Source organism: Mchenga conophoros, linkage group LG17 (assembly GCF_057382185.1).
Source record: "Mchenga conophoros isolate Kocher_MC1m ecotype Shallow Benthic linkage group LG17, M_conophoros_male_GT1.1, whole genome shotgun sequence".
Taxonomy (NCBI): domain Eukaryota; kingdom Metazoa; phylum Chordata; class Actinopteri; order Cichliformes; family Cichlidae; genus Mchenga; species Mchenga conophoros.
In genome coordinates, this window is record NC_140542.1 from 25658830 (window position 1) to 25683602 (window position 24773).

Consider the following 24773-nt stretch of genomic DNA (forward strand, 5'->3'; position numbering starts at 1 on the left):
TGGAAATTTAGCTGGATGTTTTTCTTCTAAAACTTTAGATTTGTGACAAATTATTGCTAATTCATTCGTATACATTACTTGCATTTATATAAACTTATATTTATACAGGTTTTTATTTATATAAAATGAAAAATCAAACCCCTCCTACAGTCAAGGCATGCACTCCCCCTTTCTGTAGAATGTCCACCAATCAACTTCCCCCTAAGTAACTGGTAAGCCAATAGCAACCCCTGTCTTTAGTGTGCTCGGTAACTAAGGACTGAGCAACTGAGTTCTTCCCAACCACAAAAGTGCTATGCCTCCTGAGGATCTTCCTTAGCAACCGTGGACAAACATGAGTTACTACAGCATAAGGTGAGAATTAAACCTAACGCAGTTTGTACGTTGTGTCCTTACTTTTTCCCTTTGGTGAACTGGGGAATGGGGAGGTAAGCGCTGGGATTAGCGCTTTCTTTGAGGCGAAAAACTTAGCTGTCGCCCACAACTTTTATAAGAGAGAGCTGCATACAGATAGAGACTGGGCTCAGGCAACTAGCGTTAGCTAGTAACAGGCTAGCTTTAACATTCCACAGCTGGCGTGTGAGCACAAGGAGCAGTTAACGGTGTAGTCCCCCCCCCCATCTTTTTATTTTATTTATTTTTTCGTTTCGATGACTGTTACAGGGCGAATGGCGAGATAACGGTCGTTGTATTTCAGGACTTGTGCTGTGCACAAACCGCACAGCAGAAAGGGGCAACCGTTTTGTTTTAATGTTACCCTTGCTTGCTTATAAATGTAGCCATACTCCCTCCTTTTCCGATGAATAAAATAGTTCATCTTTAGTTAAATGCCCACGTACAGTGTAATAAACACTTATTTATTTATTTATTAAAGCCGCAGACAATCCTTTTGTTATACACAAACACATTTCTTTATTTCAAATAGCATTTGCGTTAGATATTTGCCTCATACATAACGCCATAGATATTTCAAATTTGGATATAGCAAGACTAGATGGATTCCAAATAGTGTGTTTTGCTGTATAAAATGCTTTAGATCCTGTATCTAAAGAGAGGTACTCAGCCACTTCAGAGCACTCACTAGGTTTAGGTGAGTGCTCTGGAAAAAACCCCACTGTATATCATGTCTGAACATGCCTCTTCGTAGTCTCTGGTTTTATGTAAAAAGCATTCATGTCAGCGTGTGTTTATCCTCACCTCCCAAATGAGTAAATAGATAAATATCTGGATAAGTAAGCCAGTTACTGAATGCAAAACATAGATTTACAAACAGTCACACAAAATTCGCCTGGGCATAATGTACTGCATGTAACCCCCCTCCCCATACACACACAGAGTGTAAAACGGCGCTGTGTTAATGGAAGCTGCTTTACACGGTTTTAAGAACTGGAGCAGAGATTCGTCCTTCATTTTTGTTGGGAGATAATTATCACAGTAGCTCACCCACCCTTTCCTGTTATAGAGGCAGTCACATTATTTGATTTAATCAGTTTGTAGATTAGTTCTGTCACCTAAGGCTTAAACTTAGTGATAGATAATTTTTATTAGTTACAGTGACATTGAAACGAGAACTTTTTTGTCTGCGTTTTGTTTTTAAATTGACTATTTTGCTGCAAACAAGTATTGACAGAGAAATGGTCTCTACATGGTATCAGTTAGTCTTGGTCTGTTGACTTGGAATAACTCCCATCCTGTTCATGTTTTTTCCCCAGATGTAGAACAAGTACTGTGTTTTTGGAAATCTCAGGGCCTTTCTAACTGTGTCAGCTTAGTAATGTGAACCACTTTGAACACATTCCTGATTAGCACACCACTTGGAATGCACACTTTATCAGTGTTGAAAAGAAATGGATAAAGGGCTTCTCACAAATGCCATGCAATTAAAAAAAAAAATTATATATATATATATATATAGTATTATTATTCTTTGATGCAGTGAATGCTGTGTCCTTCGTATTTCTTCAGTGACTGCTGAGTCACTTGGCAGCTTGGAGTAGTTACAAATCCCAGAGTCTCCATGCAGAGCTGACACATTTGCAGAATGACAGTTTTCATAACAGTATCACCATTGTAATGTTTCAAGTGCTGATAACATGAGTGTAGCGTTATAAGTGCAAGGCTGGTGGAGTTTTGTTATTTGTCGCACTGCACAAACAGTGCCAGGCTAGTGCTTAGCAGAGATTTTCAAAGTTTTGACGACAGCTTGCCTGCTTAGGGAGCTAGCACAGAAAATGCACACATCAAACCCTAGTGTAGTTACTGTGTGTGTTCAGATAATGGTGCTTTATTGTCATTTATGTAGTGAGGTTGCTGTAATATTTCTTAAAACCAGCTTTATTTGTATATTTTAGGAACCAGCATGAGTATTTGTATCGGAAACCTAGGGGTTTTAATTTGGATAATGTCTTTAGGAAAATGTTCTATTTGTCTTTTATTGAGTCTGTTTTAACTTTTTCTTCAATCTGCTGGTTTGGGTCTCTTAGCTTGAAGAACAAGAAGAGGTTGGAGCATGTTGTTAAATTGTGTAGTAAAGTGGCAGGTATAAAGCTAGATGATCTGCCCTCCTGGAGGCAGCGCAGCAGAATTGAAGGGAGAAAAAATTCGGGTGATAGCACACATCCTGTGTTTTCAGAGTGTCAGCTGTTGACTTAAGGGAGGAGGTATTCTTTGCCTAATTGCAGAACAAATAGATTTAAATTCCAATTTGCTCCTACCACTATTCATTTTTAAAATTCTATGATGTGATTTGTGTTTTTCTTGGCACATCTTGGCTGGCTACAAAGCAAATTGCCCCTCGGGGATACTAAAGTTGATCTTGATCAGCCACTATCTTTGGTGTTACTGAATTCTCCTTTAGATTTCTATTCATTGTTGGATTGTCTGAATACCATTTCTGCCTCCTGTAATATCTCTGGAAATACTCTCTTGGTATTTATTTGTGCTGCAACTTAAGGAGTGATGAATGAATGAAATGTACACTTTCCTTGTTCATAAAATCTCACAATTTTCTATCCCTGTTGTTCTATCCCAGTGTGCACACAAACCAAAATTTCAGTGCGTAGAGGCAAAACTGCCTCTGTGTAATCTGACATGTCATCAGTTCTTGTAGCTTGCCATCACCAGTGTGTGAATGTGTGTGTGAATGGGTGGGTGACTGGATGTGTAAAGTGCTTTCGGGTCCTTAGGGAGTAGTAAAGCGCTATACAAATACAGGCCATTTACCATTCTTCTTTAGATTGTATATTTGATGGCCTTTTTGCAGCATCTATACATAACAGGATACTCTATTAGCTTTTACTGCTTTTCCATTCATCAACTACTTTCATACAACAAACAAAAAAACCCCCATAAAAAACAAATATTTCTCAGAGGAGAAATATTTATTATTATATATATTATTAGATTTCCCAGGGCTTCCTTAGTTTAGCATTAACCAGAGTCTCCCAGCAGATCAGATGACTTACTCAGGATGAAGTCTGTTTACTTCCCAGGTAGCCTTTGCTGTACTTTTTTCTCCCTTTTCTCTCTCTAGTGGTGGGTCACCTGCACTGTTTTTAATTGTGGGTTAATTCACACAAGAAATTGATCAGCCTTTATAATTACTAAAGTTTTTTTTTTAAGGAAAAATGAGTACAAATTAGTACAAAGTACTGATGCAGTAATCTAACAGTTAATTCATAACTGTGTGTGAAATATATTGCAATAATAATTTGTGCTCTATGTAAAATCCTACAGGAACACTGGAACTAGCCCCACAGCACACACAGTGGGCCTCCACACATCATTTGAGAATAGCAGGTGAGCCCCTGTGTTTACACTCAGTGCACTGTGGGGTAGAGTGTTATGTATAACCTGAGGTAAAATGAAACCCCTTTTCTTAGATGACATTTGAGGACCACAAGTGTTAGCATGGAATCTTCAGCCTAAAGTTAATTATAGCTAACTTTTTTTCTGAATATTTCCTGTTGGAAACTAAAGTTAGTCCTACAAAGACTCTTTTATACCTATTGTGTCTAAATTTTCTTTGTATGATTCAGTAACATTCAGTAGCTTGTGAAAATGTGGAATCATTGAGGAGGAATGTCTTGGGATGAGGTTTGGACTTTGACTAGGCCATTGCAACACCTTGATTCTTTTCTTTGTCAGTGATTCTGTTGTAGTTTTTGTTGCTGTGCTTAAGACCATTGTTCTGTTGCAATACTCAGTTTTAGACAAAGTTAACTATCAGGCAGATGGCCTCAGATTTCACTCTAAAATATAGAGGAGCTCATGGTTGATTCAGTGACTCCAAGGTGTCCAGGTGGCAACAAAACAAGCCCAAATCATCACTGTCAGTTGGTATGACAGTTGGTATGAGGTGTTTTGTGTTTGGCTTTCACTGGCCAGACATCTGTGCTTCGGTCTCGTCTATTCATTGTTCCAGAAGTTTTGTGGTTTGTTCAGATGCCACTTTGCAAACCTTAACCATGTTGCCATCTTCATTTTAGAGAAAAGAGGCTTTCTTCTGTGTAATCTGTCCAAACAACCCAGAGTTGTTTAGTCTTTTTCTAATTATATTGGAACTTGGGATCTTTGCAGTTTCTCTGAGCATATGGTGAAATTGCTAGGATATCCACTCCTGGAAAAATTGCAATATTGTGTTAACACACACCTGAATGCTCCAGACCAGCAAACTGCTAAAACCTCTGCTTTTATAGTCAAACTTGCTGATGATTATTATGGACGTGTTCTTATATAATACTTTTCTACTGTAACTGAGCACGCAACCTGCTATATACAATTACAATATTACTGCTTCCAGTAATGCTCCCAGGAATGCATAAATTCCTTTGAAACATTTCCTTTCCAACCTGCTGCCTGCATCATATAATGTGTGCAGTTCTGCACGAGCAGTTGGGGTGATATTGAAGTCAGTACGCCATCTTAGTTGAACATTGTTATAAATCAATCAATTAAAAAAATTCTCTACAAGGATAGCGGTTAACCTCTGCAACTGCAAGAACGACTTGTGGTCCAGTTGTGATTTACTGTGGCTGTCCAGTGAATTCCAAATGGCCCAGCTCCACTCGGTTTCTCATGCATTTAGAGACTAAAGTAGCATTTCTGGTTTTTGTAAGCTATACACTTTTTTGTTGTTGAATAGTACAGCACTGCAAGCAGTCAACTAAATTAATAAATATATCTGTATTCGTCATTCTTTGTTAATTATGAAGAATTAGCGCTAATGGACATGAGTTTGCTTTTTTTTGTTTGTTGCCTAAATAAAGTAAAACATAATTGTGAAAGAGTCAAAAGGGGACTGTGTCACTTGGCATCCCAAGGGTAGCTTATTTCCATTATTTGTTTTGACTTCAATAATTACTCCCACGGGTGAATGATTCCCCTGCTTATCATGAGTTAACGCATTTGCGAGTTTACTGCTCTCTCTCTAAGAACAAACATACACAATACATGCCTCATTTTCTGTCTGATTTTTATTTTGTCTCTCTCTTCCAAATAGCCTCAGGAAAAACAAATGTCAGCTTCTGGTCGCCTAGCAACCACACAAAGGTCCTCCCACTGTATCTGTTTTTAGATGTTGTAATCTACAGGTTTAATTTTATTCAGATAACTTTCTTAAAACTGTGTATGCTTCTCAGTTCCACAATGAAAAATGTAATCTTAGAGTGATCCAGGAAGGTAGTTTGGGAATTAGTTTTGACAAGATTTGGACTATTTAAGGCTCAACACAGTCTCACTGTTGCATAGCTCAGAATTGCAGTCTGGTTTCATACTATACGTGCAGTGGCCCCCCTATGAGTCAGAGAAAATGAGCCAAATGCAAGTGCTGACTTTCTCAGTAGTTAGTGGACGGTATTATGGGAACTTAGTGATAGCAACCTTTAAAGAGTGACTTTATATCTAAAATATAATCAGGCTAAAACAACTTACCCTAGTGCTCTTTCAGACTATATGTTTTCAGTTCTGTCTCTGCCTGATCTTTTGCAGTACTCTGACATTCAAAACTGTCACTTCCATACCTATCCCTAGCTGGATCCTTGCGCATTGCCTCAAGTGTGAAGTCATGGTAACAGCACTAAGCCTCACAACCTCAGAGTACCTCAGCAGTGGTAGCTGTCACTCCCATGGGTGGGACATCTACTCTTTCTCAGTGACACACTAGCAGAGATCTTGGACTCTGTAGGCTTACAAATGGGTAGAACTGAGCAGTAAGTAAGACCCCGAGTGTAAATGAAGATTTTTGTTATAGATAAGAGACATTTGGACTGGCATTCCTGAAGCTGCATCCATGGACACTGTAAAGACCGAGGGATCTCAGCCTGCCTACAGTCGCTGGTCATACAGGTAGTTGCACATAATGGCACGCGTACATGCAGTATGTTTTGATCTCAGTAGTAGAGTTTTTTTCAGAATATACATTCTTGTGTGCTCTTTAAGACTTGTGGTTTCTTTCTTTAAGCAAGACAGCTGCCTCCTGCATTAAAACAGATGCAGTTAAAGAAACTTTTGCTTTAATTCTCCTAGCAGGATAGTCTTTTTAGAAATAAGGAATTACAGAGTTGCCCGTGTTAGGATTGAGGTCAGCATTACTATCTTTCTTCAGGTCGCTGAATGACTCAATGTTCTTCTCGCTCATGTTTCTGCCACCATGTCGTTACTTATTCAGAGCATCAGGCTGTGACTGTGTGCTGTAACCAGAGTTGGTAACTTGCGTGTGTGTCCAGCCCGTTTTGAGTGTGTGTGTGTTAGTGTCTGCTCTTGGTAGGTTAATTCAAGCACATCCATGTAAGTAAGGATGTGCTTGGGGTATTCATCCAGTTAAATGTTTCCTCTTAGCATTTTATTTTATAAATACTCATCAGTTTCTAGTCTGTTTTAAGGAGTCTACATAAACCATATTCTCAGTTTTGAGGCTGTGGTGATTGAGATTAGAGATTTAATTTGAATTTACTAATCTTTAATTCCTTTGATTTTGAAATTGATCTGAGAAGGCTGTAATCATAATACATCTGAACATCTGCTCTTTGCTTCTTGTTTAGTTATCATTCCAAGATTCTGTAGCTTTGAGTTATCATTATTCCATTTCAAATTCGAGTCCTGAAAACCAATTGAAGGGGATTCCTCCCTGATAGTATTCAGAGATGCTCATAATATATATAGAAAAAGTTTTGCTCTATGACAGGTAATCACTCACTGATATCCAAAATAGTCGCTGGCAAAAATAACTATAGTTAGAAATTTTCAAAAAGCCATTATTATTGTTAGAGCCCAACCAGGGCTGATAATATTATTCAATATTAGCTATTTGCTGATCTGTCGGTATCTGCATTTAAAATGTCCGATAAATGAAAATTAAAAACGTAAAGAAGAGAGAGGGAAAAAACACGTTTGAACCATGGAATAAGTGTTGATGTTCCAGAGTTTGTCCACCAGAAGGCACTGTACAACTTCCCTTTTGGCAATAAATGCTTTTGGAAACAGCTGATCCTGGAAGACTCATTCAGAGCATAAACTAAATAAATAAAAAATAAATAAACAACCAAACTTACAAATATTTGGGAACTGCTTTGTGTGTCTCAAAGAAAAATATATATTAGAATATTGGATTTTTCGGTCACCAAATATTGGTATTGATATCAGTCTTAAAATGAGTCAGCTCTAATTATTAGCATTGATTTTAGTATTTAGTATGATTTAGTATTTAGTTGCTGCATTTCTGCAGGTGCTTTTTCTGTTGCTCAGATATTAATGTTAAATACAATCAGTCGTGTTTTTAGTGAAAAACAAGAAGGACACGGGTAAATTATATTTAACCTTAATATGTTTATTATGCTTTATCGATCAGAGAGTCTAGTTTGACAATCTTGTAAAATGTATGAACAAAAAGTTGTATGAACCTAATATGTTTTGCATGGCCAGAGAAACCGTAGCTCTCGATAACCCAGGACAACCTTGCTGTGAGGTAATAGTGCTAATGTCTGAGGCACCTGCTTCTATGCATGTATCAATTTTAGTTCTTCCTGATTATAAACTGGTGCAAGAGCAAGTGGATGAATGGATGGATGGATATTTTTGGGGTATGTTTTACTAGAATTAAGCATTAAACCATTATCAGCCCTCATTTTATGGAGTACCCTCTCTTAAGTTCAAAGCTGAATTGCCTGAATTAAGTCACACTCATCCAACTTTCAAATTAACATTTAAAGTGGCAGAGTGGAAAGCTTTTAATTAAAATGAACAACACACAAAACAGATCATGGTCTGATAATACTCTTGTGGGTTTAATACCAAACATTTCTGGTCAGCTTTTCCTTTTTTTTATATCCTGAACCAGCAGCAGAGTTATGGACAGTTATCACAGTTAAATTAATAGCTTTCAATTATTTAAAACATCAACATTGTGCAACTTATTTATATATTTCCTACAAAGAATTTATCAGAGGCATAAGTACTTAAATTTTGCACAGCTCAGCTGCAATTACGTGCTTTGGTAGGCTCCTCCCTTTGTCAGTCTGTGAATCTTTACAGCAGAGTGCTAAAGTCCTCCAATTACAGTGAGGCTCAAGAACACACTGCAGGTTTTTAATCAATGCTGGTGGAAGTGTGCTGTTGACAGAGCAAGAATCTCCATGGTTACCTTGGACTGACACACAAGGAAGGGACAACAGTGGCGCGTCCTTCTCTTGTCACCAAAGCTGTGACGGACTAATGAAGAGGCGATCGCTTACTGCTGTGATGAGGCACCATGTAACTGTGTTTGTGTGTATGCACATGTCCATATTTACCAAGAACATAAAGAGACAGGAGAGTTTGGGTATTTTTGAGCCAGCAGAACCTTTTCTGTCATTTTACAACTGTATTTATTCATTCTGGAAGATTTATTTGATGTTATTATCTTTAGCAGTAGCATCTCATTATCATATTGAAAAACTGAGACATACCTTTGAAGTTGCACTTCTTTTTCTTCTATTAATTGGGATTAGATGGACAGCTTAATTTCTTTCTACTGACACAAAAGGGAGTATTTTTGGTTTGGCCCACTTAACATCAAATTCAGTTCAATTGAATTTCAATTCAGTTTTATTTATATAGTACCAAGTCACAACAACGGTCACCTCAAGGCACTATAAATTGTAAAGTATAGACCCGACAACAGGGATGTCAAACTCATTTCAATTCAATTCAATTTTATTTATATAGTGCCAAATCACAACAACAGTTGCATTTAACATCAAGTGCCTCCTTCACATTTTCCAAAGTAGTCCGGAGGGCTGGATTGGTCTTTGATGAGCTGATTTGCTCCCCTGGGCCTTATATTTGATACCCCTGCCCTAAAATAATAGGCTTGTATGCCCTTCCATCCAAGTGTCTATCCACAATTCAAGAATCATTGTTCCTCCTACAATATCAGTCAGAATTTAATCGAAGTTGCACACAGTGATGGATTTTCATCCAAACTGTCCTCAAGGTCAAAGTCACATTTGTCATTATATGAGCACTTTTGCTTTTTCCTGTTTTCATAGCATAACTTTTAAGTACATTTCTTACAGTTTCTAAAAAAGAATTCATTCATTTCAGTGTGAGCGAGATTTCGTCCTGGATTTGACTGTTTGCGAGTGTCCTTGGCTTCTCAGTGAATATTTATTCTCAAACAGCCAACCAGTGACAAGGAAACATTTTACTTTCTTTCTGTTCTTCACACATTATATGAACCCCTGAATCGTGATGAATCGTGAGCCAGATGAGCCACTACATCGTTATGACATTGACATTATGGTTTTCCTATTTGGTGTTGTCTCTAAACTTGTTTCACTCTTTTGTTTATTTTCCATATGCCCCATGCGTCTGGCGGTATGGTTTTTTCCCAAAGACCTTCCAGTTCTGCCAGCTTCTCGTCTAACACAACAGCCAGGTATGCACCTACACACTCCAAAAAATTTAACTCCAGTTGCAGTACCTGAAAATGACAAACTGAATAATGCACTTAAAACCTTAGTGCAGAACTGTTATATTTCAGACAGCCATCAATTAAAGAATGATCTTCTTGTGTGAGGGGCCTAGGTTTGATTCCGGTGTGGACCCTTTCCTGTGTGTCATTCCCTTTTGCTCTCTTCCTACTTTCATCTGTACGCTTACCTGTCCCTGTCCAATATAGACTAAGGAAATGCCCCCAAAATATTAAAAAATATGGAAGTCTTTCACTTGGTTTGCATTTCTTAAAGTGAATCATAAATGTGATTTAAAGGGTATATTTGTTATGTTTGTTTTTTGCTATATTTGTTATTTAGGGGCTAGAATATTAAAACTCTTTATATGCAGGCGTACTTGTTGTTCTTAGAGAATTTAAAACGAGAATGGGAGGCAGAGCCTTAAGTTTTCAGGCCCCTCTTCTATGGAACCAGCTCTCAGTTTGGATTTGGGAGACAGACACTAATAGTAAAATACAGTAGCCACTGTGATCACAGGTGTATCTACTCTGTGACAGGCCCCAAGATACCCGTTGCTTTGTACTAGAGCAAACTCAGCTTCTCAACATTCTCTCCCTCCCCGTCTCCAATAGGCATACACAGAGACTGTAAGTGCAAAAATAATAACATATAACAGTAATCAGTGATATCATTAATATCACCCTGGTCAACAACACAGTCAGAAGTTGAAGGATGGACACGTTTATCTAAGCTTATGCTATAAACTCACACTGCTTTCATCCACTAGGCTACCATAAGCCCCAAACAGATTTAGACATAAAGACAGCTGTAATGTCTATAAGCATGGAGCAAACAAGAGTCCACAGGTCCTCACTGATTGACTGGAGGGGTCACCTTGCCAGACAAACACATTCATTCATAGAATTACCATTTCCGATGGGTCACCTTCTAGATACACAAACTGAATTCTGATTTAAGTTGCTAAGATTAGGCTTAAAACTTTCCTTTTTGCTAAAGCACTTAGTTAGGGCTGGATCAGGTGACCCTGAATCCTCCCTTAGTTATACTGCAATAGGTGTAGGCTGCTGGGGGGTTCCCATGATGCATTGAGTGTTTCTTCTTCAGTCACCTTTCTCACTCAATGTGTTAATGGACCTCTCTGGACTTGTTGGATTATTGTTATTATCTCTATATCTCTTCCATAGCATGTCTTTTAGCCTGGGTTCCTGCTCTCACCCCAACCGGTCGCAGCAGATGGCCGCCCCTCCCTGAGCCTGGTTCTGCCGGAGGTTTCTTCCTGTTAAAAGGGAGTTTTTCCTTCCCACTGTTGCCAAAGTGCTTGCTCATAGGGGGTCATATGATTATTTTCTCTGTATGTATTATAGTAGGGTCTACCTTACAATATAAAGCACCTTGAGGCGACTGTTGTTGTGATTTGGCGCTGTATAAATTAAATTGAATTTCATTTATTTTATATAATTCAAAAAGCTCTGTGAAAGCCTTCAGCTGTTCTTAAAACACCACAGCGAGAGAACTAACAGGCACTAGAAGGGGAGATAGCTACCCTTTCCTGACTCTAGTTCTGCTGGAGATCTGTCCCTTTTAAAAATATTTTTTTTCTTTCCACTGATATGCCAGCTCATAGGGGTTCATCTGATTGTTAGGTTGTAGGTTCAGTCTTTACCTTAATGGATAAAGTGCCTTGAGGTGTCTATTGTAAAACTGAATTAACTCTCTTTACTACTTATGATTTCTCTCTTGGCTACAAAAAATGTTTTAATCTCTTGCTACTGCCTTTATCAGAGCAGTCATGTTCTAATGTGTTCAAGCAGTGCATTAGGCTCTTAGGCACACACTATTCTGCCAAATTACTTTAGGGGTATTACACTGTACCAATGGAAAAAAATGTGTTTTAAGGAACTATTAGGAAAACTGAGCTGCTGTAGAGAGTGTCTTTAGCAATTAACCAGATAGTGCCTTGTAGCATGGAAACAACATTATTAATGGAAAAGTTCAGTGAACGGTAAACATTTTAATTAGAGCTGTTTATGCCATACTTTGATCCTTGGGTACGGTTACATTAGGTGGAGAATTTGTAAATCTGAGGCTCTTTGGTAAAAGCCTCTTTAGGATGACTAATTAACAACGTGTCCCAGGTCCCACTGTTAGTTCATTTGAAGAAATGACTTGGGAAATTAAAAACTAAAATCATCTCCCATTCTCCAGCTCTCCTCTCTATCACCACAACCTGTGCTCAGTTGCCATAATAACCTGCTGTGGAGCCCTTTGATTCATTCGTGATAATATGACACACTTGGGCAAGATGACTAATTTTGACACTATGTAGCAAGGTACTATTCTTGCTGGCTGTTTGGGAACATATGATGTGTTAGTAGTAAGACGTATTAAAGTCTCCTAAATGGATTTCATGCACTATGATGTCAGCCAACATTGGGCTTGAGATTCATAAGCAGCATGTGTCCTCATTTACAATCAACTCATAAATGTGTAAAGGATGTGAGAGTGACTAAAAGAGGTGTAACAGAGAGTCAGGATAAGCTTTTTGGATATCTGATGAGCTTACGTGGCTCATTTCTGCCAAGCAGAGCATGAGATATTTAAAGATTTACTCGACAGGAAACATTCAAGTTCATGAGGATGGGAGTCACACATTACATCACATTATTGGTTTTGGGTGTGTGTTTGATGGTGAGATAGTGGTGCTGTCGTAGGTCTCTGACTCCGACTTGAGAAAGCCAACTGCTGCTCCCTCTTCACTGTAGCTTAGCAACATTTGCCTGGTCCCTTCAGATAGGTGTCCAAGGTAAATGCCCACAGGCCCCACACTGTAAGGGCTTCTCTCAGCTAGAGCATTGTGTTGTTTCTTTTTCTTCTTCCCTCTCTGTTTCTTAAAAAAAAACAAAAAAAAAACTAAACAAGACACATGCATAATTAGAGAGTGAGTCATGTCATGTTTCAACAGTAAGTAGAAGATCAGTGTTTTTCCCTTTGTCCCTCTCCCTTGGAGTTAGTTTTCAACGCTACTCTTTTCAAAATGGGTGCTTAAGATTTTAGATGTGCTGTCTTTCACTAAAATTACTAAAGTATCTGTAATTCATTAGAGAAAGCTATCAGTCCAACTGTAGTAATGCCCTCTACTGGCTAGATAAGAAAATGCAATTTTTGTTGAAAAAATGTGTCTTTATATTGCTTCTCCTTTTCTCTGCAGTGGTGTTGAAAATGACAGCAGCAGTCTTATGCAACAGAAGCTGGAAAAACAGGTGGGAAGCAAAACATTTTCTACAACTGAACAGCACAGGTTTTCAAAGATCCTGCTTTTGATGTTCTATTTCTCAAAATTTGTGGCATTTCTGCTCTTTTGTAATTGCACTTTCAAAGAGCATCTGTTGAAGCTCATGTCCTCAAATGAGTCTAATGCAGAAGTTCAACTCACACATAGATTTTAGTTTGAGGGTTAACCTCTGGTGCTTTTCTAAACATCTGGTAAGATTTTGCAGGGTAATTAAGGGGCCTGGCTTGTGTTCTGCTCTGGTCACCACGGGCTCCTTATGGTTGGCAAGAATGGTTAAAGCAAAATACATTTTATTAAATAATGTTGTTGGATTGAAAACCTCCTCTGTTTTTTGGCTTTACTGTTATAATGCTGGGTTATGAAACTGTGACACCTCTATCCTTCCCTAATGAACCACTAAACCACAGATTCCCGGATGTTCAAATTTATGTCTAAATGCATAGTTTTCACGTTTAAAAAAAAAGCACAGTTTGAATGAGAGATTTTAATAGACATCTATAATACAACTAGATATTGTTTTGAAGATGCAAATTGTTTTTCTAAATGTAGTATTCAATTGACATTTAATTTGTGTATGCAATGACTAAAATGAGAGACCGACAAGCATTTACTCCCAATGCACAGACTTATATTAGCAGACAGTTAGTCAAATTGTGTGTGTGTGGTAATGGTGGTGGGTGGGTGGAGGGGGGAGTGTTCATTATGGGTTACATGGTAAGACAGTTAAAAGTTAATGTTCCTGCATGCAGAGTGATCTTCTGAAACCTTGCTGTAGAGCTGTGGTGTAGCGCTCCAGTATCTCACATTAGGCAGAAGGAAAACAGGGGAGAAGGGTAGGGGGCTCAGATTGGTGACTTCAAAGAGAGAGGCGGATTTATTGTGAGGCGCCTGGCTGTGTGCGTGTTTGTGTGTGTGTGTGTGTTTCAAGGTCTCATTGTGGCTGACTTGTGCTGCACGCTTTCAGCTGAGTTCAAACACACTCTCTCCCTCTCTCTCTCTATGCTCTTAGATAACTCACAAGAACAAACAAACATACACAGAAGAGATCAGCTTTGAAAAATTAAATCATAATTACATTTTATATGTATTTATATGATGAAAGTGAAACGCACTGAAGAAGCTGTACACCTCCCAGCCCCCCCCTCTCTCTCTCTCTTTTCTCTCTCTCTCTCGCTCTCTCTTTCCTTTCTTTCTGTGCTCTCTCGCTCACCCTATCTCTCTCCTGCTCGAGCGCTAATGATTGCTGATTCAGTTAGCAACGGTGACTGCCTGTACATACAGACACACATACACACACCCGCGTACAGACACACACAAGCTTGGTATTTGGCTTGTGTTAGAGGAGCACATAGTGCAGTGGAACAGGTTGACAGTTTACTGACTCTTAAACTGAGCTCCAGAAGAGGAAATAAGGACATGGCGACAGAGTCATGCCCACCAGGAGTGCTTCTTTTAGGGGGAGAACACATCGTCATCTGACTTAAAGAGAAGTGGAATCTTCTTTATTCTTTAGAAAACTTGTTAACTTTTAATATCAATGGAACGGGTTTGTAACTTCTTCTTTTTCTTTTTCTGATGCATTTTCTAGTTTATTTGTCTTTTAGATCAGGACTTGTTTGTGAGACGCAGGTGTGAGGCTGTTGCTTACGTAGACTCAAAGTTTTTTAATCAGTACTGCCAGTGAGAGAAAAATTTTTTAGTTATCTCTCCCTAACAGTACTTCAACTTCTCTTTTCAGTAGAGGGTTTGCATGGCCTCTTTTCATCATGTAAATATAAATGTACATTATATCTAAATCAGTGTCTTTTAACCCACGTTCTTTGCTTGGTTCTTTCCGGTGTTTTGGGTCACATAGGAAGGATTGTGAAAACCTGAATGAAGTCACATCCTGTGTTGAAAATGCCAAGTACTCACGCTATACAAAAGAATTGAATATTACAATGGGTTGGCTTAAAATAGCTCGATGGAAGACAAAACAAACTGCTCAGACTAATCTTAGGCTGGGAGTACATGTGCAGCAACTTTTGAAGTTAAAGCTGTGGTTTGCCTCAAATCGGTAGTCAGTATCTTAATGAAGAGGAATTATTGTGCAATGTGAAATCTGGTAGCATTCCCACTTTCATTCATTACACTAGACCTAATTATGTTCATTATGATAATGTTGCATTATGTTTTATTCATTTGTCTCCTTTTATGTATAGCAATAAAGGGAGAACACAGATCTGCTCTTTCTTTGAAATGATAACGACTGGGTCCAGCTCTTGGATTTTTCATATGCGAAAGAGTAAAAAAACAAATGCTTCCAGTACCAATTCTTTCTTAAAGTTTGCTTTTTGGATGTTTTTCATGTTCACTGTAGGATAAGAAGATTCAATTTTCTCTTTTTAAAAACAAAAAACAAAAAAAGAAAAACATTACGGCTAGTGAAAATGATTTCCTCGAGTGTTAGAATGACTGAAGTCTAAAAAGCTGTTTGGTCTGCCAAATATGAGACAAGGCTTCTCGGTCTCTCCCAGCTGACTGAACACTAAACAGGAATTGTTGTTGTGCATTTGGTGCGCTAATTAATGTGCTTGCATAATCCATCGCCTGCTCTGGCCACAGTGGGTTTTAGGGCAAGTGGATACAACATGAACATAGTCAGTTTTCTATCCTTACTGAAACTACAGTGCAAATGATTGTGGACTAATCTCACTACCTAGAGGTTACACCTGTTCTGAGTAATCAGTTGAAAGAAACCTCATCTCAGTGATGATGTTCGAAGCAGCTAATTACTTTATCAGACCCTTGTTACGTTGGGCATTCTTCAGTTCACCAAACTACAGAACATTACTGTAAGCTTTCACAGCCCCCATTATTTTATTTTTTTTTATTTTGGTTGTTGTGTTTTATTATGGGCTTATTTTTTATTTAGTCTGCCTTTTGGCATCAGTATTAAGTCAGGTCACAGTGGGGCGGGTGAATACAACATGAACGTCAGTTTTCTACCCTTACTGAAACTGAGTTGTGTACTGCATTACATATAGTTTTTGTAGTGCATACAGCTTTCTATACCTTGAAATGGTTTGCACAATTGCTTTATCTGTTATTGCATGTCAAATGTCCTCCTGTTCTGATTAGTAGCTCAGCAAAATGTGTTCTGCTGCCTTACAGGTCTGGACTGTGTGTAGCTATCTTTCTTTTGAAGACTGCGTATTGTATTATGGTGTGACTCACTAAGCTGACCTTGTATGGCTTTATCTCTCCACTGGAATATTTTCTTCAAAGATAAAGTAAAAATAACTAAAATACTTTAATGAGTTCTTGGATGGACTTCTGTGCATTTTGGTACAGGTAACCACGGTTCCCAGATAAGCCTTTAGAAAATCAAAGCTTTTGTTTGTCCAATACTTGTTTATGGCACAAAATCTCACATGTAGAAATCCAATTTTTCTAACCTGTAGTATTAGAATAGCATTATGCAATGCAACGACCAGTGCTCCTTTCTTTTCTTTTCTTTTTCTGTTATTGTCCTGGTCATTTGCAGCACCTACTGAGAGACACAGGTTGTAACTCATCATCCATACTAATGTAATTACCTATAGCTTGTTGTGTTGATGTTTTCCAGCTTGGCTTAATCTTCCCAACCTCCATCATTTAATACATGCCAGCTAATTATGCATGAAGTGAGTTTTCCAGTTGCATGTCCTGAAAGTCACGTATATTTGTACCTAGAATTAGGTTACACAGCATTTCTGTTCCCCTGTTTGGTCCACAGAGGGCGCTGCTGGAGCAGAAGCAGCGGCAAAAACGTCAGCAACATTTGATGGTCCAGCCCAACACAGAGGTTCGCCCCCGGCGTTCCAGGGCACGGCGTGGTGAAGAGCAAGCCCCACTAGTCGAATCTCAACTCAATGTCACCAATGATGTCATAATAGATGGTGAGAAAAAACATGTGCAGCATTTTTTACGTCATTCATAAAGGCATGTTAATCAAATCCCCATAGTCTAGGCATTGTCACACACTGTTTCCTCTTTACATAAAAGTAACTTCAGTTGGAAGTATACAATGTTCAGCATTTGACTGTTTTTAATTTAGGCTAGGCACATCATAGAGCAGCACGGTTAAACTACCAAACCACACTTCAGTCAAGGGTTTTTTCCCCCTATTTTTTTAGTTCAGTTCACAATAAATCCTATTTCATTTTCAGGATTTTCTAGTGTTCTAGGCAATCTAGTATTGATTTTCTGCCTTGTTTCTTGCACACAGATGTTTCCCTGGATTCTCTAAATCTGATTATGAGAGGAGATATTTGGGGCCTTTACAATTTTATATTATATTTTAAAGAACATGGTGTACCTCTTCCCATTTTTACTTCTGACAAGCTGCTTCTCTAAGATGCTCTTTTATACTATGTCATGTTACTGACATGTTGACCTCCACATGTTATTTTTAGTGCCACTTACTTTTCCAGCCTTTTGTTGCTTCTGTACCAACTTCAAACTAATTGCAGTTATATGAATAGAAGAGGTCTTGCTATGCATTTAAATGTTTTCTTTGTTAAATGGCATGTTTTAGACCATTTTTATGGTCGAAAACAGTAGAAAAACCACATTCACTAATATCCACTCACAGAATTAAGTTGTTTGCAACAAGGCCCAGTATGAGAAAAAGAAGAATTACCGTAGTCTAAAGTGCAAATCACGCAAACCTACACTGGAATCCAAGATAAAAATATGGATTTGGAAATGTGTATAATAGATTCACTTAGTAGATTCATTAGATATGCTTGGTTGGACCCAGTTAAGGGAAAATTAACAGCTCATGCTTGTCTGCCACCTTCTCCTGTGTTGTAGGTATTGATGGCCCAGCAGCCTTCCTGAGCTCAGAACCTCCTGATATAGGAATGAAAATTCAAATCCTGTCAGTGAGCCAGTCCCAGTCTCAGTCCCAGCCTGAGTCTCAGTCCCAGTCCCCTGCTGCTGAAGAGCCTGAGAGGGACGGAGACACTGAGACGCTGCTGGAGCCCAAGACAGATATCCATGAACTGCTGCAGAAGCAAGGTGATTTGTACTGGATCCTGGGTTTAAAATCATTTTTCTGAACCCTGCAGTAAAGTCAAATGGAACAACTATTGTTTGCCTGCTTACTTATTTACTTTGTTAGTGTGTGTGTTGAGTCCCCTGGTGATTTTTTATTAGAAGAGAGTAGCATCAGATATTTACTTGTGGTTACTCTCAGGGTTTTCTTACGTTTCTCAGCTTTACAGTTTTTACCTATAAAGGAAAAAATGTGTATTTATGACACTGCAGGTAAGAAGTTGCTGTTAAACAAAGTCAGACTTTTTGACATCTACCAAATTGATAGCACTCTGCTGCTGCATGTGGAGTGAGTGGTATGATTGATGGTAATGCAGTGAGAACTGGTTCACTAAATAATAGATAAGGGCATTGTTCACACTGCAGTGTTTGTTTGTGGCATCATTAGAACTACTACCACCCACACCTGCCAACCAGCTGATGGGAATATGTACAATTTCAGGAAATTGTATAAAAATCAAGCTCACAGTGACTTTTGCACTTTTCAGATTCATCTGCAGCAAAAACAAATTTCTCATTATATGAAGGTTAGCATGCGTTTAAACAGTACCAACATCATGCAGTTCTGCAGGTGTCATAATGTAGCTCGTGTGTTACCACTTTGTGCCCACAAACTCAAGACATGACTGTTTTTTTTAAGATTTCATTTGAATCCTGCTGAGAAACTCAGAAGCTGGGTTACTTTTCATACCTTTTTTAAAGGCTTGAGTGTGACGCAGTAGAAAGTGTCATTGTGCTTCTCAATAATGTAAGACCTCATTGTTAATGTTAGCTCAGTTAAGCAGACGAGCCTGCCCCAAAGAGCTCCAGCAGGTATTTTTGGCTGCCTGTCTTCCATATTACCATGGTGCCTTGGGAAATGGAAGAAATAGACATTTTGAAATACATTCATATTTAATCATCTTCACTTTTGGCTCGCTGTAGAATTTAATATCCTTCTTGGCCGTGTGATAATAATTATCTGGAAATGCTGTATGTCTTTTTTGGATTTGCTCAGTCAAATGTTAGGCCTCTTTGACATTTCCAGATGGTTGATTTCATAAGCCAGTAGCTGACACAACTTTGTGTGGGTTTTTTAATTGGAGCCCTGGAGTCACTGTTAGAGGGCAGCTAACATTTGCATTCTGTATTCCATGATGCTTCCTGCTTTTTCACAGGATTAGCAGCATATTTGGGGTGCATCACTTGTAAATACTGCACAATAGGGGTTGTGTTTTGCTGTTTTTACTGTCACATTATCCATCTGGTTTAGTGCTGCATAGCTTAATGTTTTCTCTTACGCTGGAACTTGCCCAGGATATGTTAGTCTAACTGATCAGTGTCAGGAGGAGGCACAAATATTTGAGGACAGAATGCTTTTTGTATGCAAAAGAAGAAACCCCCATGTATTTAAAAGCAGGAATATTATTAACGTGAAATTGGATTTGTTTAATAAGGTTCTGCATTCCTTTTAATGGGCAGCAGGGAGGAACTCGTCTGGTCACTCCCTGAAGTCTGATTGGGAAAACTGGCCTTGACCTCCTCCATCTGTTGCATTTGTAAACACATCACTGATGGGTTTATGTTCTGAATCGCCAAGTCTCACTGAATATAACACGATGTTCATTTTGTGAATGAAGGAACAGCTAAGATGCAAAAAAAATGAGGATAAAGCAGGGTACGATTTTAAGCAAGCCTACTTGTGTTCGACAGATCTCTACCTATGAGCAGCGTTCCTTGGTTTGTCGGTCAGAACCACACTTGTTCACCCACATTTTCCTGCAGCAGTATATCCTCACAGTAGTCAGTTTGATTGCTGTGATTTAAAATCTAAAGTTCTTCATTTACTTCAAACTGTAGATTGGATTGCAGTATTTAGGACTCCAGCTGTATAGTATAACAATTTAGAGTAATCTTGGTATCATTATTGCCATTTCTGGTCAAGCATTTCTTTTACAAGTCCAATTTTAATTAGATTTTAATAAAAAATAATACTTCAATGTAGTGAAAACACACAGCTTTCATATGAGTTTACACTTTGATAACACATTACAGTGGGATATAGCTGCAGCCAAGAGCTGCATCCTGGCTGATAAATCCAATTATCAGTGAGGAGACAGATAGACAGTCCCGACTGTCTGCACTGTGCAAGCCCCAGTTTATGTCTGCATGACTGCATGGAGCTGTCTCTGCACAAGTAGCTGCACATCAGCTTCATTTATTGTCATAAATATGAGCCTTCCAGTAACTGACATGGAAAAGTACTCTTTAGGCCAGAGAAGTGGCCTTTTGGTTGAATAAATAAGAATCAATGCTAAATAATCACATTCTTTTTGATATTCACTTTCACAAGTCTTCATCCTTTCATTTCATTTGTCATGGTTTCAACAGCTGATGTAAAAGAAATCCCCCTCCCCCTGAATGTTTCAGATAAATATGAAAGGATGTGCTTTCAGCTGTATAATGCTCTATTTTTTGCTTCAACTATTTCCTAAGTATTGCATCACTTCTTGGGAATTTTTTCTCATATATCAAAGACCGCAGATGAACCCAAAAACTGGTAAAATCTTCTGTGGAGCGTTTTGAACCAAAACTGAAGGAACCCCTGGAACGAAATAATGACTGAGGTTCTTTTGTTGTGGAGAATGTACGCAGAGCATCTGGGTTTCATTTTCCTCTTTTGTTTTTGTATGCATGGGTTTCTCAGCTGGAGAATTTGTAAAGACCTTCGTGTGTAATTAAAGCTCCCTCACACCACACTCCCACGTCTCTCACCAGGTCTCTGCGAAAGCATGAACTTTGATGAAGCCAGTGAGCACGAGGAAGACTTGGAGGAAGAACGGACCCGTTCTCGGTCCTCTCACACAGACAGCAACAGGCCTGCCTCAGCTACTAGTGGCAAGGACATTCCTGTAAAGCCTACGCACACTAGTTCATATACTCACTATTATCTAAATTGCTTCTTTTTTTTCTTTTTTCTTTTAAAAGTAGCTGACTATATTAATTTGTCCCAGGATCTGGTTACCCCAGGATCACCCACAGCGGAAAACTTACTAGCCGATGTGGCGAATCTGGAGGAGTTTGTCTTACGCCCAGCACCACGTGGCGTCACAGTCAAATGCCGAATCACCCGTGACAAGAAGGGTATGGACCGCGGCCTCTACCCCACTTACTACATGCACATGGAGAAAGAGGATTGCAAGAAGGTGCGATACATGCGTGGGCCATTAAAGTTGTGAATAAGAATCATCATTTTTGTTGTACAATGTAACATTTATAAACAAAAGCCTTCATTAGATACATGTGTCTGCTTTATTGTGTCGTTCCAGGTGTTTCTGCTGGCAGGAAGAAAGAGGAAGAAGAGTAAGACATCCAACTACCTTATTTCAGTGGATGCTACCGACCTGTCACGAGAGGGAGAGAGCTTTATAGGTAAACTCAGGTAAATCCACCCTCCCTGTGTCCACAGAGACCTGCATTAATAAGGTATTATTTGCTGATTGCACACCTTTAATTATATTTATTGTTTTAATGTCAACTGATACCATGTGAACAAAATACCTTTAATTAATAGCATTACCTGCATTCTGTATCCGGCAGCTCTTATAAGTGATTCATTTTTCTATTTGATTGGTAATATTAATTCCAGTCAAAATAGGCAGTGAAAACATTTCATCTGTCCATCCATTTGTAGCTCAACTGGTCACCAGTGTGTGCCTGGCAAAAATAAAGTGTAGCAGACCATTGCCTGATTTCAGAAATTCAATCACAAACCGTGAACTACTGAACAGGAAGCTTCTCTTCTCTTCCGTGCCTGGCTTCCTCCAACTCTCACTCACGTTCACACTTTTTTCTTCCAGCAACACCTCACCTCCGGTGAGATTTCAGAGCGAGACTTCTTCTTGATGTGAGATACACATCTCTGTAGGGATCCTTTTCATAATGTTGACAGTCTGAGCCCATCAGTGGCAAAGACAACGACATTCACTTTGGTCTGGACAGTTGACCTGTGGGATTACATTGTAGCCTCTCACTTTTGCCTCTTTTTTTCAATATAACATTCAATGTGATTCCAAAGATTTTCTGCTTGCTAACAGTTAGAATAAACTGCAGCATCCAATAGTTGCTGTTTTCTTGATATTTAGAAAATAAACAGTGTGTTGCTTTCTGCCAATCCACATGACTCAAATGTGAAACAAAATGCTGCCAGCATCTGAAAAATATGAAAAGGTGTAAACATTTCATGACCGGTTTGTTTTCTATCAGATCCAACCTCATGGGCACTAAATTCACAGTGTACGACAACGGGACCAATCCGTGTAAAAACCCCGGGGCTCTGCTGGAAGAAAGCAACACACGACAGGAACTGGCTGCCATCTGCTATGTGAGTGAATGACAAAAGGCTAGCAGTGTGTTTAGTGTGTTGCCTGTTCATTAAATATATTTAGTAAAATTGTCACACTCTCTGTGTTTTTTGGCAGGAAACCAATGTGCTGGGATTCAAAGGACCACGCAAAATGACTGTAATCATCCCTGGCATGAACATGAACTTTGAGAGGCTCCCTGTAAGGCCCCAAAATGTGAGTCTGTCAGTAACAGAATTATGCAAAGCTTAACAACTCAAAGAATTTGCCCTTAAATGTGCAACGTGTTGTCCGAATGCTTCATGTATAAAATGACTAAAAGATTAATTTGAATCCAAAGCTGTTTAGCTTTAGCAGTCTAACATTTCACAAATGCTGTTAGAATGCAAAAGTCCAAAAGTCCTGGTGTGTGAGTTTAATGTGTAGTTTGATTCATTCCTAATAAGATTAAAGACTGAAATCGGATGTATTTGTATGATAGGAGCAGGAGAGTCTCCTGAGCAGGTGGCAAAACCATTCGCTTGAAAATCTGATCGAGCTGCACAACAAGGCACCCGTGTGGAACGATGACACCCAGTCTTATGTGCTAAATTTCCATGGCCGTGTGACTCAGGCATCAGTCAAAAACTTCCAGATAGTTCACGATAATGACCGTGAGTATCTTTAATCTCAGTTATGTTTAAGTAGTTTAAATAATTTGGCTGCTTATAGGATGTTGCAGAATGTCTTGAAATATTTAAAACATACACCATAAACACACTGATCGACCTTTTTTATTTTTACCCCCCTCTATCTCTAGCCGACTACATTGTTATGCAGTTTGGTAGAGTTGCTGAAGACGTCTTCACTCTGGACTACAACTATCCCATGTGCGCTCTTCAGGCGTTTGCCATTGGCCTGTCGAGCTTCGACAGCAAGCTGGCCTGTGAATAGGTGCTGGTGCTCTGCCGGTAAATTCCAGGAACTCAGTTTTTGCGTGTCCCCCCCACCCACATGTCATGTCTGTCGTATCAGGGTTGGTTAAACGTCTGCTAACCTGTGTACAGTTTATGTGTATATGTACACGTGTGTAGAGACTAAAAGGGAAATGCAAATGAATAATCTGTGCTGGAGACAGGTGCTCTTATTAGACACCAAGTGCAAAAAGAACTGATCTGATATTTATGAACCTGTTTGAAGATATGTGAAATGTTTATTCTTCACATATTTTTGTTGCCTTTTATATTTTCATTCCACTAAGTTTTTTAGCTTAAAAAATAACTGTCATCTACAATTCATACTGTAAACCATTTTGAACTATGTAACATGATGGCCTTTCCTCTGGCACCACCTGCAGGCCCAACTTTAGATGTTGCCAGAACAGAAACGCACAGTTGCTGTACTTTATTTAAGGAACTGGCATCACAGCCTCAACACTAGTTTAACTTTTTTTAATCCTTGTTTACATCTTAAATCATATAACGTATGTTTTAATCTGCCTTTTATCAATAGCTAATTCTGATATTTTTTCATTGTGGTTATCACTCTAACATCCTTGTGTGAAAGGTGGGGGTTTTGTGAATTTTTTTTTTATCTTGTGACTGTGATTTTGTCTTGGCTAGTTGGATTATCATTAAAAACATGAACGGAGAATTGCACATTTTAAGAAAAATGAAATACAGACTTTATACAGTATGAAATAAACGATAACACCATCTTATTTGAGCCGTTCTTACAGTCTTAAATTATTCAATGACATTTCAAGATATGGAATTTTACAATACTATTTGGAAGTTAAACATCACTTCAACTCTTATTTTTCTCCCTTTTTAAACAAATTTGATAAGGGGGGGTTATTATTTTCATTGGCAGGGATTTAATGTGGTGTTTTGGTTCATCACTGTCCCGAACGTGTTATCTGTTCAATGCAGAGTTTGTTCTTAGATGGACTGGACTGGGATTTTTTTTTATGGCCAGCAGTGTCAGATACTTTTAAAACAATTTGATCTGGATCCTTCAAAGAGCCATGATTTTTCATGCATAAGCTAAATTATTAGAATTTCCCTGTTGTTTCCTGTTCAAGGAAGTGTGCAATTAAGTTCTGAAGAAAAATATTCTGTATATACTTTT

At 38.7% G+C, this 24773-nt stretch overlaps 1 protein-coding gene across 8 annotated transcripts; it reads left to right on the forward strand.

Moving 5' to 3' along the window:
* The first annotated feature begins 252 nt into the window (after nt 1–252).
* On the forward strand, nt 253–24360 carry tulp3 (TUB like protein 3). 8 transcript variants are annotated; one of them, XM_085251960.1, is made up of 14 exons: nt 277–354; nt 3736–3798; nt 6251–6345; nt 9872–9913; nt 13159–13210; nt 17000–17162; nt 18079–18285; nt 21079–21212; nt 21315–21506; nt 21630–21742; nt 22567–22684; nt 22782–22880; nt 23146–23317; nt 23464–24360. In XM_085251960.1, exons 3-14 carry the CDS (start codon nt 6290–6292, stop codon nt 23595–23597), a joined length of 1482 nt encoding a protein of 493 aa, XP_085108086.1. In that variant the 5' UTR covers nt 277–354; nt 3736–3798; nt 6251–6289; the 3' UTR covers nt 23598–24360. The 8 variants fall into 8 exon arrangements, with proteins under 8 accessions (XP_085108088.1, XP_085108085.1, XP_085108087.1 ...); XM_085251959.1 differs by lacking the exon at nt 6251–6345 and having other exon boundaries at nt 254–354; XM_085251961.1 differs by lacking the exon at nt 3736–3798 and having other exon boundaries at nt 257–354.
* Nucleotides 24361–24773: the final 413 nt, after the last annotated feature.